This window comes from Paramormyrops kingsleyae, chromosome 19 (genome assembly GCF_048594095.1).
Source record: "Paramormyrops kingsleyae isolate MSU_618 chromosome 19, PKINGS_0.4, whole genome shotgun sequence".
Classification (NCBI taxonomy): Eukaryota; Metazoa; Chordata; class Actinopteri; order Osteoglossiformes; family Mormyridae; genus Paramormyrops; species Paramormyrops kingsleyae.
Genome location: NC_132815.1, coordinates 14,136,828 through 14,155,240, shown reverse-complemented (window position 1 = coordinate 14,155,240; position 18,413 = coordinate 14,136,828). Strand labels below are relative to the sequence as shown.

General features: G+C 43.8%; 1 protein-coding gene across 3 annotated transcripts in view; it reads right to left on the bottom strand.

Annotated features, from left to right (window-relative positions):
• LOC111841317 (sialic acid-binding Ig-like lectin 16) overlaps positions 1-17,210 on the bottom strand; it is a 42,847-nt gene extending 25,637 nt beyond the window's left edge. The window contains exons 1-10 of one of the 3 annotated variants that reach the window (XM_072703198.1): positions 17,010-17,210; positions 10,437-10,532; positions 9,907-10,263; positions 9,259-9,591; positions 8,761-9,000; positions 7,056-7,391; positions 6,552-6,791; positions 4,858-5,193; positions 3,758-3,845; positions 3,405-3,474 (exon numbers count right to left, since the gene is read on the bottom strand). In XM_072703198.1, coding sequence (XP_072559299.1) covers positions 3,405-3,474; positions 3,758-3,845; positions 4,858-5,193; positions 6,552-6,791; positions 7,056-7,391; positions 8,761-9,000; positions 9,259-9,591; positions 9,907-10,263; positions 10,437-10,476 — 2,040 coding nt within the window. In that variant the 5' untranslated portion in view covers positions 10,477-10,532; positions 17,010-17,210. The remainder of the gene's footprint in view (positions 1-3,404; positions 3,475-3,757; positions 3,846-4,857; positions 5,194-6,551; positions 6,792-7,055; positions 7,392-8,760; positions 9,001-9,258; positions 9,592-9,906; positions 10,264-10,436; positions 10,533-17,009) is intronic. The other 2 variants (XM_072703200.1, XM_072703199.1) reach the window with 2 other exon arrangements.
• Between the last annotated feature and the right edge of the window lie 1,203 nt (positions 17,211-18,413).

The window sequence follows — 18,413 nt, the reverse complement described above, 5'->3', positions numbered from 1 at the left end:
TGATGATATGGTTATAAGAATAAAGGACAGTGGTTAATCGCATAAAAAAACAGGTCAAATTCTCTCAAAATGTTAAAAAAACAAAACACTTGAGCTAAATATATGCATATATGACATGATGTGTAACTATAAAATACAAGGGTAGGATAATGAAACTGAAACCCTGGCCAAAATGATGTTACAGGTTTCATGCCTATACAGTATATACCCAGACTGGTGGCCGGTCCTCACTGTTTGCACATTGCATCAGTAAGAGCAGAGTGTTAAGGCTGAATTAGCAGAGCAGTAGCACAGCTGTACATACATTACTGCAGTCCACACAACAGAATGGGAGACATATCAGAGTTCAAAAGAGGACAAATTGTTGGTGCTCATCTCACTGGCACATCTGTGACCAGGTCAGCAAGTGTTTGTGGTGTATCGAGAGCCACGGTATCCAGGATCAGCACATCACCATGAAGGACGGACCACATCCAACAGGAGTAACTGTGGATGCAAGACAACCCTGTCTGAAAGGAATGTCCAGGTGCTAACCCAGATTGTATCCAAAAAAACATACAACTATAACTGCCCAATGCACTGCAGAATTAAATGTGCACCTTATGTCCTGTTTCCAACAGAACTGTTAGTTGGGAGCTCCACAGGGTCAGTATTCATGGTCAGGCTGCTATAGCCAAACCTTTGGTCATTCATACCAATGCCAAGTGTTGGTTTCAATGATGCCAGCAGCACAAATCTCGGGCTGTGGACAATATGAGACATTCTCTTCTCTAAAGAGACCACCTTCACTGTCTGGGAGAGTTACAGTGTGGAGAAGCCCAAAGAGGTTTACCACCCGAACTGTCATATACCCAGAGTGCAGCACTGGGGTGGATCAGTGATAGTTTGGGCTGCAGTATCATGGCATTCCCTAGGCCCACTACTTGATTTAGATGGATGCATCACTGCCAAGGACTACTGAACTACTCTGGAGGACCAAGATCACCCGTTGATTCAAACATTGTATCCTGAAGTTGGTGCTGTGTATCAGGATGATAATGCACTAATACACACAGCAAGACTGATGACAGAGTGGTTTGATGAACATGAAAGTGAAGTTGAACATCTCCCAAGGCCTGCATAGTCACCAGATCTAAATCGCTAGATCGCTTTGAAAACACATCAGATCTCAATAGGAAAAAATGTGTGCTGAATATCTATACTAATATGCACTGGGCAATGTGTTAGGAACGAAATGATGCCTCTTGGTTTGATGGAAATGTAAAGTATCGACCTACAGAGGGCTGAATTCAAAGACACCCTGAAAAACAAAGTTAAAAAATGATCTAGCAGGCTAGTACATTTTGCCAAAATTTCATTTCAGCAACTCAAAATCACACTCAGTAGTTTGTATGGCCCCCACATGCATGTCTGACAATGTCAGGGTATGCTCCTAATGAGACGACGGATGGTGTCCTGGGGGATCTCCTCCCAGATCTGGACCAGGGCATCACTGAGCTCCTGGACAGTCTCAGGTGCAACCTGGTGGCGTCGGATGAACTGAAACATAATGTCCCAGAGGTGTTCCATTGGATTTAGGCAGGCGAGCATGGGGGCCAGTCAACAGTATCCATTCCTTCATCCTCCAGGAACTGCCTGCATACTCTCGCCACATGAGGCCGGGCATTGTCGTGCACCAGGAGGAACCCAGGACCCACTGCACCAGCATAGGGTCTGACAATGTGCCCAAGGATTTCATCCCGATACCTAATGGCAGTCAAGGTGCTGTTGTCTAGCCTGTAGGGGTCTGAACCCTTCATGGATATGCCACCCCAGACCATCACTGACCCACGACCAAACTGGTCATGCTGAACAATGTTACAGGCAGCATAATGTTCTCTACAGCCTCTCTAGACCCTTTCACTTCTGTCACATGTGCTCAGGGTGAACCTGCTCTCATCTGTGAAAAGCACAGGGTGCCAGTGGCAGATCTGCCAATTCTGGTATTCTATGGCAAATGCCCATCGAGCTCTACGGTGCCGGGCAGTGAGCACAGGGCCCACTAGAGGATGTCGGGCCCTCAGGCCACCCTCATGAAGTCTGATTCTGATTGTTTGGTCAGAGACATTCACACCATTGTCCTGCTGGAGGTCATTTTGTAGGGCTCTGGCAGTGCTCATCCTGTTTCTTCTTGCACAAAGGGGCAGATTCCAGTCCTCCTGATGAGTTAAGGACCTTCTATGGCCCTGTCCAGCTCTCCTAGAGTAACTGCTTGTCTTCTGGAATCTCATCCATGCCCGTGAGACTTTGTTGGGAGACACAGTAAACCTTCTGGCAATGGCACGTATTGATGCACCATCCTGGAGGAGTTGGCCTCATGCTACCAGTACAGACTCAGACTGTAGCCAAATGCAAAACTAGTGAAAAAATAGTCAGAAAAGATGAGGATGGAAAAATGTCAGTGGCCTCCACCTGTTAAATCACTCCTGTTTTGGGGGTCATCTCATTGTTGCCTCTTAACTGACCAGAATAATATCCCAGAAGTTTAGTTCAGTTGATGCTATACTCTGCTTTAAAAGTGTTGCTTTCATTTTTTGAGCAGTATGTTACTGAGCCACTTTGGGGTGTCTTGGAGGAGCGAGTCAGGAAACGTTTTCCTCCACCAGCATCACATAGTGACCTGGCCACTGATCTGCAAGAGGAATGACTCACAATCCCTCTGGCCATGTGCAGGGCTTGTATTTGTCATTTCCAAGAGAAGCTGATGCTGTATTGGCCACAAAAAGAGGCCCTACACCATACTAATAAATTACTGTGGTCTAAAATCAGGTGTTTCAGTTTCATTGTCCAACCCCTGTATCTATACCATATATATAAATATAAATAAGGAGAAATTAGGCAATGGAAATGGATTTTGAACTAAAGGCAAATAGATATTATGCAAAATATTAAGCTTAAGTCAGATATTTCCTGTGTGATAAATCAGCTGCTGTGTTTTTGTTATCAGATTCAAAGCGATATAACGACTTTGAAGATTCTTTCTGAAAAGCCAATAGGGTAGATGATTAATTATTTTTGTGGAACACATATTTTATATTTACGAAAGCAACAGAGAAGTACAGAGGAGTCAGCAAGGCGCAGGCAGCTGAAGACAGTATTACATTAATCTGACGTGGGCAGCCACAGGTCACTTTATAGTGTATTATGTTTGTTGGATCAAATAATCTAATCTAATCTAAATAAATCTAATTCCACTGACAATTTGCTACTGCAAATTGTCAGTGGAGGGTCATTAACTTAATGACATAAATGGTGCTGGTAACATGTCATAAAGTCCATACTTCTTATGATCTCTCCATACTCTCATGTCTGTGTGCAGCATGGCAGTGCTTTGTGTGGATCTGCAGCCCATGAGAGAGACTCACCTGGTTTGTCAGTGTTAATTCTCCTGTTTCCTGTGTCTTACTGCCATGATTCTGTCTAGTGCAGCTTTTCCTAGAAATCATGACATGATCAGAACCAGACAGTTAAAAACAGACAATAACTGTAGGAAATTTTCATGCATAGATGATATAAACTCAAAAATAGGACTATTACACAATTTAACCTGTAGAACAAGTGAATGACGTACTGACATAGAACCTAGGCCAGTTTTATTCTCACTAGATCAAAGAAAACCAAACCCATGATAACATTTTGTTGAGTATTTTGAGTGAAATCAAATCAGTGAATCAAATGAGTGAATCAGAATAAACTCAAACCATGTCCAGACACTCACTTGAGAATAATCGTCAATAAGAGGCAGGTGAGAATCATCCCAGCAGCCCCTGCAGCAGCGCCAATTAAAATGGGCAGAGCTTTGGCAGCTGAAAACAGAGGGTGTGTCAATTATATTACTGGAAACCAACACTGTTAGAGAGATCAGAAACCTACAGCCACGCCCATAATGTCTGTGCTTCACATTGACCCTGATGGGTGACATTCTGCAGCAGTTAGTCCTGTAATTTAAGACAGTAATTAAATTCAGTGCCAGTAAAATGATTGAGGACACCAGCTTGACACCAAGTTTTTCCCAGTTATCTATAAACAGGAACTGGACGTCTGAGAGTTGGCAGTCAGTATTATAGCTTGATGAGCTGTAATTTCACTTTTGACTGCTGTGTATAAAGAATTATGACTGAAAGAATGTACAGATGAATGAATTATTCCATATTATAAGATATTTAGCTGGGAATCCATAGCCAGAATGGAAACCTAATTTTTATTGTTCCAGATATACACACTTTGGGGTCGCGGACTGAAAGGTTTGGGCATCATGTGCAGCATGTTGTTGTGAACATATGCAATTTTAAAACAGACCTCAGTTTCCTCCTGGTTTTAATGCTAATGTCAGCTTGAGTCAGGGGTGCTGCTAGAGAACTTGGGCCCCATGACAGCACATCATATTAGGCCCCCAACACAGAACAATCTGTCATGTCCTGCCTTCCTGCCTCACTCATTCCCCCCTAGAGTGCCCGCCGATCCACACGCTGACTCCCTGCGGCCCTCTGTATGCCAATAAATATGTTTCAAATTCATATTCATGTCCAGTTTTTTTTCCTTATGTGGCAAGTAGCCGTGTAATAAGCGGGATAATGTACAGGCAGCCGGTAGTTATCGTGAAATAAGCCCCTTCAGTGTGATACAAGACGCTCCGCTTCACGTCGGGTCCTGATCACACTGTCGGGGCTTATTTCTGCGATAACTACCGGCTGCCTGTACATTATCCCTTACTTAACAACTAATTAAGTAATGAGAGCGGCTTATTCAGACCCACCCCACCCCCCGGTCTCATACATAATTCAGAAATTTCTGAAAATATGATCAAAATGGACTCACAGAGAACCTTTAGAGTTACACTTGTGTGGGATGTCCTCTCACTGTTATCTGCTTGCAGCCTGTAAACTGCTGTACATTTGACTTCCTGCTTATCGAGGAGATGTGAGGCAGTAAAGGTCATAACAGAAGATCCATTTTCAGTGTGATTATCATTCTCCTGAAATACAGTGACACTGTCATTCAGCCAGGGGGTCCATGACAGAGTCGGGGGGAGTGATGGACAGGGAGCTGGAGCCGAGCAGGTCAGAGTCACAGAGTCCCCCTCCCTCAGAGTCACAGAGTCCCCCTCCTTCACCATGTCCCTGTTTATGGTGACCTGGGGGCTGGGTGGGGAGTCTGAAAGACAGAGAGACAAAGAGTCACATGTTTCGTATCACATTATATTATACTTGTTTCACACACGCCTGGGGAGAGACTATTTACAGGGCGGTTCCTGCTCGCTTTGGTTTTCCACTGCAGAAGAGTCGGGTCTGTAAAGTCAGGGTTTGGAGAGTGACAGTGAAATAACACCAAAGAATCGCTTATTAATTGGTATTACAATGGCTGCTCCGCCAGTTGTGATATGGGCTCACCTTCAATGATAAAGATGGTTTTTGTGTCTGTATGTATGTGTCTTGCATTGACTCTGAAACTGGAAGCTGAAACTGCCTGTTTATGACAATAATTGGAGCGTCCTTTTCCTTGCTGAGAGAACGGGATGTATTACTCCGGCTGCTCAACGCCATCCGAGGGGGAGCAGCCAGAGATACCTAATAGAGAAACAGGTGTATTTTCTTATGTAGTCTTATATGTGTGCTATATTTAATCTGGTTTGCTTGATTGCATTGAATGGATTAAATAGAAATACAGTATGTGAAGGGCTAGTAAGGGTGGGGTGCAGCTGATGGCGACTGGCTCTCGGTCCCTGGGCCTAGAGGAATGTGGGGGTGCGTGAGGTCATCACCTCTGAGGCCATCACGCTTTTCATCTTGAAGTAGAAGATTTCTTTTTAGGGGAGTAACAGATACAGTATGTATAAGAACGAGCCTCTCTGTTGTTTAGGGGTTCAGTTCTCTGGAACAGGAATACCCTGTTTCTTTGATGTCAACTCTGGGCATGCCCTGCTTTCATAAAGATATTAATGCATTTAACAAAATAAACATTTTAAAATATTTATAAAATAGAATTACTGTTGACTGTGTAAGCCGCCATGCTGAAATGACGACAGGGGAATCTCGGACAACAAAATTCTCTCCGACATCACATTGGAAAGGAGGCGTGACTCTGACAGGAAGTGACGTTTTTCATGACATTTTTAGCTGAGTTCCGACTCGGAGAGAGATAATTGAATGCAGGATAAATACAAGACGTACACGGGGCTATACACACGCTCGCGAGGCATGCTGGGACATGCAGATGCCTCCGGCGCTACAGTAATTATAGCGTATTTGAATTATACACAGTTCAGTAATTTAATTTATGTAATTTGAGAACCGTTTTAAACGGGTGTACCGTATTTTGAAAGAGTCAATGAAATTCTGTAAATAGCGACACTGTCTGTTTACCTTATATTCATGTAATAAATATACAAATATCAGTTAGATGGTTACCTGCCTGAGACATAAAGGAAGAAAAAAATCGGTTATAATGATCATCTGCTTATAGTGATCAATTTCACCCAGACCGGCGTGATCAGCGGTTTCCACTGTACTTACATTCACTGTGGAGATTCACAATGCTTGAATTCTGCAGCCCATGCTCATTCTGAGCCTGACAGTAATACTGTCCACTGACCTCAGTGATATTACAGGTGAGGTTCTGTGAGTATGAAACAACTTTAATTTCACCACCAGTCACTTTATACCAGGTGTAATTCTTCACTGCTGGTTTGGCAACACTCTTGCAGGTTAGACTCCAGTCATTCTTAATTAAGACCGAAGTGTTTTTAGGAGAATCTGTGGGAATGGTAAGAAACGTTTCAGGCAAATGCCATATCAAAAAAAAAACAACTTTTTGATCTTTTTATTTGTCAGTTTTGTATTGCTTTAAATTACTAATAAAATTAGCAGACAAATGCACAGATTGCATCTTTAAGACTGTGATAAAATATACATATATCAACTAATTAAGTAACGAGAGCAGCTTATTCAGGCCCACCCCAGCCCCCGGTCTCATACATAATTCAGAAATTTCTGAAAATATGATCAAAATGGACTCACACTGAACATTGAGAGTTACATTTGTGTGGGATGTCCTCTCACTGTTATCTGCTTGGAGCCTGTAAACTGCTGTACATTTGACTTCCTGCTTATCGAGGAGATGTGAGGCAGTAAAGGTCATAACAGAAGATCCATGTTTAGTGTGATCATCATTCTCCTGAAATACAGTGACACTGTCACTCAGCCTGTGGGTCCATGACAGAGTCGGGGGGAGTGATGGACAGGGAGCTGGAGCCGAGCAGGTCAGAGTCACAGAGTCCCCCTCCCTCAGAGTCACAGAGTCCCCCTCCTTCACCATGTCCCTGTTTATGGTGACCTGGGGGCTGGGTGGGGAGTCTGAAAGACAGAGAGACAAAGAGTCACATGTTTCACATCACATTATATTATACTTGTTTCACACACGCCTGGGGAGAGACTATTTACAGGGCGGTTCCTGCTCGCTTTGGTTTTCCACTGCAGAAGAGTCGGGTCTGTAAAGTCAGGGTTTGGAGAGTGACAGTGAAATAACACCAAAGAATCGCTTATTAATTGGTATTACAATGGCTGCTCCGCCAGTCGTGATATGGGCTCACCTTCAATGATAAAGATGGTTTTTGTGTCTGTATGTATGTGTCTTGCATTGACTCTGAAACTGGAAGCTGAAACTGCTTGTTTATGACAATAATTGGAGCGTCCTTTTCCTTGCTGAGAGAACGGGATGTATTACTCCGGCTGCTCAACGCCATCCGAGGGGGAGCAGCCAGAGATACCTAATAGAGAAACAGGTGTATTTTCTTATGTAGTCTTATATGTGTGCTATATTTAATCTGGTTTGCTTGATTGCATTGAATGGATTAAATAGAAATACAGTATGTGAAGAGCTAGCAAGGGTGGGGTGCAGCTGATGGCGACTGGCTCTCTGTCCCTGGGCCTAGAGGAATGTGGGGGTGCGTGAGGTCATCACCTCTGAGGTCATCACCTCTGAGGCCATCACGCTTTTCATCTTGAAGTAGAAGATTTCTTTTTAGGGGAGTAACAGATATGTATAAGAACGAGCCTCTCTGTTGTTTAGGGGTTCAGTTCTTTGGAACAGGAATACCCTGTTTCTTTGATGTCAACTCTGGGCATGCCCTGCTTTCATAAAGAAATTAATGCATTTAACAAAATAAACATTTTTAAATATTTATAAAATAGAATTACTGTTGACTGCGTAAGCCGCCATGCTGAAATGACGACAGGGGAATCTCGGACAACAAAATTCTCTCTGACATCAACATTGGAAAGGAGGCGTGACTCTGACAGGAAGTGACGTTTTTCATGACATTTTTAGCTGAGTTCCGACTCGGAGAGAGATAATTGAATGCAGGATAAATACAAGATGTACACGGGGCTATACACACGCTCACGAGGCATGCTGGGACATGCAGATGCCTCCGGCGCTACAGTAATTATAGCGTATTTGAATTATACACAGTTCAGTAATTTAATTTATGTAATTTGAGAACCGTTTTAAACGGGTGTACCGTATTTTGAAAGAGTCAATGAAATTCTGTAAATAGCAACACTGTCTGTTTACCTTATATTCATGTAATAAATATACAAATGTCAGTTAGATGGTTACCTGCCTGAGACATAAAGGAAGAAAAAAATCGGTTATAATGATCATCTGCTTATAGTGATCAATTTCACCCAGACCGACGTGATCAGCGGTTTCCACTGTACTTACATTTACTGTCGAGATTCACAATGCTTGAATTCTGCACCCCATGCTTATTCTGAGCCTGACAGTAATACTGTCCACTGACCTCAGTGATATTACAGGTGAGGTTCTGTGAGTATGAAACAACTTTAATTTCACCACCAGTCACTTTATACCAGGTGTAATTCTTCACTGCTGGTTTGGCAACACTCTTGCAGGCTAGACTCCAGTCATTCTTAATTAAGACCGAAGTGTTTTTAGGAGAATCTGTGGGAATGGTAAGAAACGTTTCAGGCAAATGCCATATCAAAAAAAAACAACTTTTTGATCTTTTTATTGGTCAGTTTTGTATTGCTTTAAATTACTAATAAAATTAGCAGGCAAATGCACAGATTGCATCTTTAAGACTGTGATAAAATATACATATATCAACTAATTAAGTAACGAGAGCAGCTTATTCAGGCCCACCCCCCGGTCTCATACATAATTCAGAAATTTCAGAAAATATGATCAAAATAGACTCACACTGAACATTGAGAGTTACACTTGTGTGGGATGTCCTCTCACTGTTATCTGCTTGGAGCCTGTAAACTGCTGTACATTTGACTTTCTGCTTATGGAGATGTAAGGCAGTAAAGGTCATAACAGAAGATGCATGTTTAGTGTGATCATCATTCTCCTGAAATACAGTGACACTGTCATTCAGCCTGGGGGTCCATGACAGAGTCGGGGGGAGTGATGGACAGGGAGCTGGAGCCGAGCAGGTCAGAGTCACAGAGTCCCCCTCCCTCAGAGTTACAGAGTCCCCCTCCTTCACCATGTCCCTGTTTATGGTGACCTGGGGGCTGGGTGGGGAGTCTGGAAGAGACAGAGACAAAGAGTCACATGATTCATATCACACTGTATCACACGTGTCACACACACCTGGGGGGGGGGGGGGGGGGGGGGCATAGTTCTGAACAGGCATTGCAAGTATTTTTATTGATTACGTTTATATTCATTTAAACTCCAACATTAATCTGAAAACAAGGACAATAATTAAAATGTAAGTACATACATTTTTTAATTAATTGAAAGTGAATTATACCTGGTAACCATTTTAAATCACACTTTAATAAATCTTAACACAATAAATTTTAAATGGACAATAGCAGCTGATAGAAAGACAGATACCTTTGACATCAATGTTCACATTCTCATCATAATTATACTTAAGTTCACCGATGCCTTCAATCCTAAAGAAATAATGATCAGTCCTGTACTTCTTAATATTATACAGGACTGTGGTGCAGTTCTTCTCAGCTAAATTTCCGATCATCTCTCCTTGGATGACATTTTTAAGTGTTTCTTTAGATGAAAACACGATTTTTCCAGGATGCCTACGTCCTGTCTTCCACATTCCGACTGGGTCTTTCAGATATTGATCATAGTCAGATGGAATCTGGAATGTGCAGGGAATCAGCACACAGGATCCATGCAGAGCTTGTATGTTCTGAGGCATCTGGGCTGACCAGGTACTGCACAGAGCCCCTGTAATCATACCAAGAAACACTGCTGTACATTTACACTACAACAAACACGTCAGTATATTACATTAATGGTATAAGTTCTGAAATGCATTATATTAAATTAACCTAAATTTATTAAGTGTCGTACACAGAGGAAAAGAGCCAAGTGAAGTCTGTACGACGGCCGTGTCTCACCTTGCAGCAGGCAGCCAATGAGAATGAATCTCTCAGTCATGACTCTCACCTGGGAGAAGCTTTGATGCTGGTAAACACTTGTATGTATACACTGACCTGCCAAAAGCAGAATTCTTCAAGTTCAGGGGTTCAAAATTCATATATCATGTAATGAAAAAATGTTAGTTAGGGAAAGAGAGAGAACGGCCAGCAGGACCAGCGTGTAAATCCAGGAAGGAAACAGCCATTTAGGAATAAGTTACCCTTCTGACAGCGGTTATGTGCTATCAGTATAAACAACATGTATACATTATACATACAGTATCTACATAATCTAATTTTCTTACTTCTAAATGCCCAGCATGAATAATCCAGTAGAGTTTATTCGTAGATCGATAAAACACAACGGGATCTATTTTACATTGGCGCTAAGCGTAACGTAAAAAAGAGGTTTTGCTCATTTTCACACCATGCGCACATCATCAAAATAGCAAATAGCACTTTCTGCACGTAGGAGTGTTATTTAAATGAGTCGCAGCCGGGCGCGTTTTCGGCGCTTTGCTATTTTAAAGGCAGAGAAATGACATTGTGCTTTTGACTAATAGAAACCATGTCTAAAGTCAGTGGCACATTATTTAATGGTATTTAAGCAGCGCTTTTTATAAATGTGTGGAAGTACGATTCACGTTATTGACACAGGTATTTGCTCAAGGTGCACTTATGGTTTTTTGTTATGTTATTTTATTTCATTTATGTATTTATTATAAAATACACCTGGTCCTTTTCCGTAATCATACTTTTAATGAAAGACCAAAGGAAAAACAATACATATTAAGTAAAGAATAAACCATATCAATAAAATCTTTCGAGTTCATTATCAGAATTGAGCACGTACTGTGACTGAAAGGACATTTGGGTGCTGAAAATGCATATTAGATAAGTCAGGTGGAACATTACAATACAACCATCAGACGGTCGCAGCATTCTTTGTGGCATGTTGTATGTTGCGTAACATTGTCATGCCTGATGGATGTCTGTTGGACATACAGTAAATAAGGACACATTGGAGGACTTTTGAAGGCGTGATGCTAAACTGCATGTGCCGATGCCAACAAAGGAGTGGGTGCCGGCAGCAGCGCAGACGGATATTTATTGCGTTGTGCCTGGTCTGTGTCACTCCCTGCTCGTCCGATCCTGCGCCGGCGGTCGAAGCTCCGCCCCCCGCGGTTCCGGTGCTGGTGGTCGATGCGTCACCGCTCGAGGTTCCTGCTGTGTCGCCGCCCAAGGTTCCTGTGCCGACAGTTCCTGCGTCGCTGCTCTTGGTTCCTGCTGCACCTGAGGCTGCTGCGCCACCTGTCATTGAGGTTCCTGCACCGCCTGTCCCTGAGTCCCCGGCTCCAGCTCCGTCCGTTCCTGTGACTCCTGCTCCGTCCGTTCCTGTGACTCCTGCTCCGCCCGTTCCTGTGATTCCTGCTCTGCCCGTTCCTGCTCAGTCCCCAGAGATTCTTGCTCCGGACCCTACTCCTGTGTCCCTGACCTTCGTCCCCAAGGAGGTCCCCAACAGATAGACCATCGCTCCTCCTCCCTTGGTGGACATAGAGGAGGAGCTCGAATAGGACCCCTCGAGGATTAACTTGACTGCCCCGATGACCCCCTCAGGGGGGTCACCCCAACCATCACACCAACGTGGTCAATCCCGGCCGAGTCCCCACCTCTCGGTCTTCCGGAGTGGATGGGGACACCTGCGCAGGGGTCGAGTCCTGCCCACCCTGCCCCCGGACTCGCCTGCAGTTCCCCGGGCTCCGGGTCGACAGTCATCTACAGGTCCCCTGGCGGTGCCTCGTTGGTCAACTGCGGTTCCTCCCTCAAGGGCTCGTCGGTCGCCTGCGGACCCCCCGCCTCCGGCTTGTCAATTGCTCGCACCTTCAACGGCTGCAGCGATGCCTTCGCCTGCTGCAGCTTCTGCTTTCTCCTCCCCTCCACCAGTGTCCCCTTCCTCTCCCTCCTCGCTTCCTCTATCAGTCCCTCCACCTCCCTCCTCACTCTCTACGGTATCCCCTTTGGCGCCTGCCTCCCGGTCGCCTGCTGCCCCTGCGGCTCCGGCCTCTCACCCGCCGAGGTTCCCTCTGGCTCTCCATTTCCCCCCCGCCCTTCGCCTTCCTGCCTCCTAGTCCTGTACCCCTCATGTCTGCTCCTCGTCCATCCATTTCTCCTTTGTTTACTCCTGGTCCCTTCATTCCTCCCGTTGGTGTTCCCCCCGTGTCTCCATTCTTGGTGACCCTGTGCCTGTCTGTGTTCCCTGTCATTTGTCAGATGTTGTCCTGGTTGCTTCTGTTGTGCCTGTTCTGTGTGTCTGTCCTGTTCCCGGTTCCCCGGAGTGCGCGCGTTTGGGGGGGAGGGGTTCTGTCACTCCCTGCTCGTCCGATCTTCCTGTGTGCCATGCCCCCTCATTTACCTTGTGTGAAATCCCAATTGTTTCCAGCTATTTCGTATTATTTCCATTAAGTCCTCCGTATTTAAGTCCATGTTCAAGTATGTTTTCCCAGTCCTGTCATTGAAGTCTTAACCGTTTTGTACAGTACCTCGCCCTGCTGTTTGGTGGAATAAACCCCTTGTTCCTCACTCTCCGTCTTCCCAATCCTGATTCCTCGCTCCGTATTCACAATCGGTCACGACTGTCTGTTTCCAACTTATGTGTGCAGCCAACAGGCTACCTAAAGTTTGTCTTTATTTCAGTTTTATTTGGGTTGATTTATTGTTACTGGATGGAGTGCTTTCATTTGTTAAGTTTCATTTCTCTGATGTTGTGTTTACTCTGAAGTGTATCACTCTTTTAACCCTGTGTCTTGTCTCCCTGCTTGTGTTTCAGGGCTAGTAGCCTAGAGCCGCAAGAGCAGTCTTCCCTGCTGGTGGTGAATTTCACTTGTAATGTGTGCAGTGCAGATCACTGGCATTAGCCCACTGAGCACGCGTGTGCTTGTCTGTGAGTGTGTGATCACCAGAGTGTTCACGGAGGTCCCGCCTGTGGTGAGTCCCTTGTCCATCTGTCAGTCCATGCGTCTTACCTTGTTTAGTCTGCAACATTAGTGTCTTGGCTTGATGTTTCCTATATATTGTGTTTAGCATAGAATTACTATTCTCCTTTAAATGTAATAAAATAATTTTATCAATTCACGCCCCTTTGGTTGACTGAACCTGTGTGCTTGGTTACTATTCATATGAGATTTTGGGTAACATCATAGCATTTTCCCTGGGTGAAACTTCCCCGGGGTGGCGTAGTGGGCTATCCATTGGGTAGGGTATCGCAGACCACTCCGCCACACCTTCATCTTAAACATTAAAAACATTCATATAAATACAAATCAAACATCCGGGCAGAGCTTGATTTAAAGATCTGAGTGACTTTGACAAGGGACAAATCATTATGGTCAGATGACTGGGTCAGAGCGTCTCCAAATCGGCAAGGCTTGTGTGGTGCTCGTGGTCAAAGGAAAAACAAACCCACCATCTTTTTTAGAGTGTTCTAAGCATTAAAACATTAATATAGATACAATCCAATAATCCTGGCAAAGCCTGGTTTAGTTCCTCAGATATGTAAAGGGCCAAATTCACTCATTAGTAAATAGAAAAATTACAACAAAAAACATGCCACTGGGTACCTGAAATACCAGACAGAAGACAGAACATTCTAGATTAATCCCAGCTATATGGTCTCCAGGAGTAAATGTCATGTAAATGTCAGTTACTCAGAGCCTGACCGAAAAAAGCAAACTCTGCAGCATGAAAATCAACACACAACTTGAACAAACTCTGTAAAAAATTACATTTAGCTCTAGAGCAGCCAGTTGTGTTAAGTAACACCCATCATAATTCTGAGGAAGTAATTTAATGTTAAGCAGCCGGAAATTGTAAGTATAATTTGTTGCTTCATTTTTAATATTGAGTTTCACTGCAAGCAATAATGTAATCTGGTCAGGGGGCCGGGGGCCGGGGGCCGGGGGCCAGTCCCACTCAGCATTCACCCTTCACTCTGATGCTACACCCCACACTCAGCTGTATGGCTCAAATGTGATTTGTGCACATTTGTTAAGTTGCATTGATAACTGCCTGTTCAGTGCTGCCAGTTGTTTTTTTTATGTTTCATTTTTTCAAAAAGAAGAGAGACGCGAGACGACTTTGTTTCTGTATGCAAAGGGAGTTGAGTACTTTCTTCTCAGAAACAGTGTTGAACGTGATCACATGATCGACAACGCTTCCCCTTTCAGACTCGCACGGTCTGTGGTTTTGTTATAAAAAGCAGAAAGGGGTGTATGAGCAAACTAAATGCACAGTGCATAAATATTCTACTAGACAATATACACTATATTGCTAAAAGCATTGGGACACCTCTCTATAGCCACAGATGTATAAAATCAAGCACCTAGGCATGCAGACTGCTTCTACAAACATTTGCGAAACAATGGTTTGCTCTCAGGAGCTCAGTGAATTTAAACCTGGTACCGTGATCGGATGCCACCTGTGCAATAAATCCATTTGTGAAATATTCCACGGTCAACTGTTAGTGGTATTATAACATAGAAGCAATTGGGAACAACAGACACTCAGCCACAAATTGGTAGGACATGTAAAATCACTGAGTGGGGACAATTCATGCTGAGGCACACAGTGGGCAGAAGGTGCCAACTGTCTGCAGAGTCAATAGCTACAGACCTCCAAACTGCATGTGGCCTTCAGATTAGCTCAAGGACAGTGCGTAGAGAACTTCATGGAATGGGTTTCCATGGCCGAGCAGCTGCATCCAAGTCTTATATCACCAAGTACAATGCAAAGTGTCGGATGCAGTGGTGTAAAGCACGCTGCCACTGGACCCTAGAGCAGTGGAGATGTGTTCTCTGGAGTGATGAATCATGCTTCTCTGTCTGGTAATCCGATGGATGAGTCTGGGTTTGCCGGTTGCCAGGAGAACAGTACTTGCCTGACTGCATTGTGCCAAGTGTAAAGTTTGGTGGAGGGGGGATTATGGTGTGGGGTAGTTTTCCCCTTAGTTCCAGTGAAAGGGACAATTTCATACTCCCAACCTTGTGGAAACAGTTTGGGGATGGCCCCTTCCTGTTCCAACATGACTGTGCACCAGTGCACAAAGCAAGGTCCATAAGGACATGGATGAGCGAGTCTGGTGTGGAGGAACTTGACTGGCCTGCACAGAGCCCTGACCTCAACCCAAAAGAATTAGAGTGGAAACTGCAAGCCAGGCCATCTCGTCCAACATCAGTTCCTGACCTGACAAATGCTATACTGCAGAGTTCTTCAAATCTGGACCTTGATTCAAAATCCAGGCCTTGTTTTCAGTTCTCCCAAGTAGTTTGTTTAATAATGACTGATTCTAATTGGCCAGAGGCTTCACACCTGGCTCACAGGTAAAGGAAGGCTGGAAAATCAGCAGGGTTCGGACCTCGAGGACCATGATTTGAATAGCCCTGGTATACTGGAAGAATGGTCGAAAATTGCCGTAAACACACTCCTAAACCTTGTGGACAGCCTTCCAAGAAGAGTTGAAGCTGTTATAGCTGCAAAGGGTGGCCAACTCCATATTAAAGCCTATGTATTAAGAATGGGATGTCATTAAAGTTCATGTGTGTGTAAAGGCAGGTGTCCCAATACTTTTGGCAATATAGTGTATAGTTATTCTTAGAAAGACTGTGTTCTTATAGATTTATACTACTAGGATTTTGGAGACAGGAAGTTTGCAGAGCACAATAAAAGACATGTTACACAGAAGAGGGGAATTTCTGACTGAAACATTGTGTGTGTACTTAGCCTACAGATACAGTCATCAAGCTGCACATGTTTCCATACAGGACAAAAACAGACACTCCATGCCTTCATTTTAAACATTAAAAACATTAATATACTGTAAATACAATTCAAACATCCTGGCAGAGCCTGGCTTAGTTCCTCTGTCACGTCTGACAATCCATCAACCTCCAGATCCAAAATGTAGTCTTACTGACTCCAGAGAACTGGTTAATTAATCTCACCTGTTAACTATTACTGTATGTCTTAAATATGGCCAATATTCAGTGCTCATACTGTGAGTTTCTGCATACTTTTCTTTATGTTTCTTTGTACATTTGGATTTGGTTCTTTCTCTGTTGTTATTAATAAATAGACATGGATCTTGCACATGGACCCCAACCCAATTCATTACATCATCAAAGGGACAAATTCTGTCATTCTGTCACCCAGCCTCCTTGAGCAAGACCCTTAACCCCCAGCTCCCTGGGTGCACCAACAGGTGGCTGCCCTTTGCGGACAACTTACTCTACAAAGAGCAAGTTGAGGGAGGCATAAAAACAATTTCCCCATGGGGATCAATAAAGTATCAATTATTATTATTATTATTATTATTATTATTATTCTGCAAAAGCACAACAATGAACATGCCACTGGGTACCCTGACGAACAAGACGGAAGAGAGAACATTCTAGATTATCCCACCTACTCTATATGGTCTTCTGGAATCAACATCAAGTGAACGCCAAATAAGAATATTACTCTGCAAATCACCTTGAGCATATAACAGTTATTATTTACCTTATTTTGAAGAAGATGAAGCCGATGGAATGATGGTTTGCAAATGTCAGAGATTGTGTTGAAAGTCACAAGTGATATATTTCACCCCCCTAATCAGGATTAAACTAAAATTAACTGTGTAAACAATCTCCTAAAGATCACACATTCACATCCTTCATACACAGCAGGCTTTTCAATCAGCGAGGCACCCTTGGCTTTAAGAAACACTCATCTTTATTTGAGGAAGTTACTTAATTTTATGGTAGGCAGAAGGAAACTGTAAGGATGACGTGTTGCTGCATTTTTACTGTTGAATTTCACTGCAAGCAATACTCTCATTTCTTTTGAATAGGGCTTGTGAATGCCCAGTGCAAGAAATTACTTATCCATCCATCCATTCAAAAACTTCCCCCGAGATGAATGAAATATATGGAATCCTATCCAATCCAATCTTCCACATTTCTGATCCTGGTCAGGGTACGTAGAGCCTGTCCCAGGCATCGTAAGGCCTAAGGATGGGGTACATCCTGGACAGGATGCCGGTCCATCACAAGGCACATACACAAACTCGGTCTCTAGGAGCAGTTTAAGAAACTGCACTTCTTCAAGCTGTGGGAGGAAATCGTAGTACCTAGAGAGTGAGTGTTCAAAACCCTAGAGGCGTGATGCAACAGTGTGAAGCAGTTAGCCACCCACCACCCTCCTTTAGATTGCCTGTTCTGCTGTTGATCACATGATCAACAAGGCTTCCCCTTTAAGGCTTGGATGGTCTGGGGTTGTGGTTACCACGATAAAGTGGAATGGGGTCCCAGAAGTTTTACATTCAGACCAGGGTCGTCAGTTCAAATCAGACCTTATAAAGCACCTCTGAAGCTTAATGTCCATCACTAAACTTCGGACATCCCCTTATCACGCACAGCGTGATGGGGCGGTGGAGCGCCAGAATCGTGTGCTGAAGGACCAGCTGTCGAAGTACCTTTTTGACTCCGGTAGGGACTGGGATGAACATTTACCCCAGGTATGACTGGCCTACAACACGACAACTCATTCATCCACAGGTTTTACTCCATTTTATATGGCTCATAATAATAATAATGTTAATATTAACTCTTTTTGGACAATAACCTTATGCCATCTTTCGTCTAATGTCAGCTCACTGACATTAATTAATGTCTGAACATTAGCTAACTAGATAGCTAACTGTCAGTATCAGTCTCTGCCTCTTCCAGTCCTGTCAGTCGTTTCTCTGTTTGGACAGCAGGGGTCCCTGGCGATTCCGTTCGTCCCTCTGTGTTTAGAACCTTCACTAGCCCTTATGTTTTCTCCTGCTCCCTAGGACACCACAACGCAGAATGGGCTGAATGTGCTGCTAAGTATTCGAGCGTCCCTAAATGCCACTGTGGATGTTGTGCTGTTTTGTGTCCT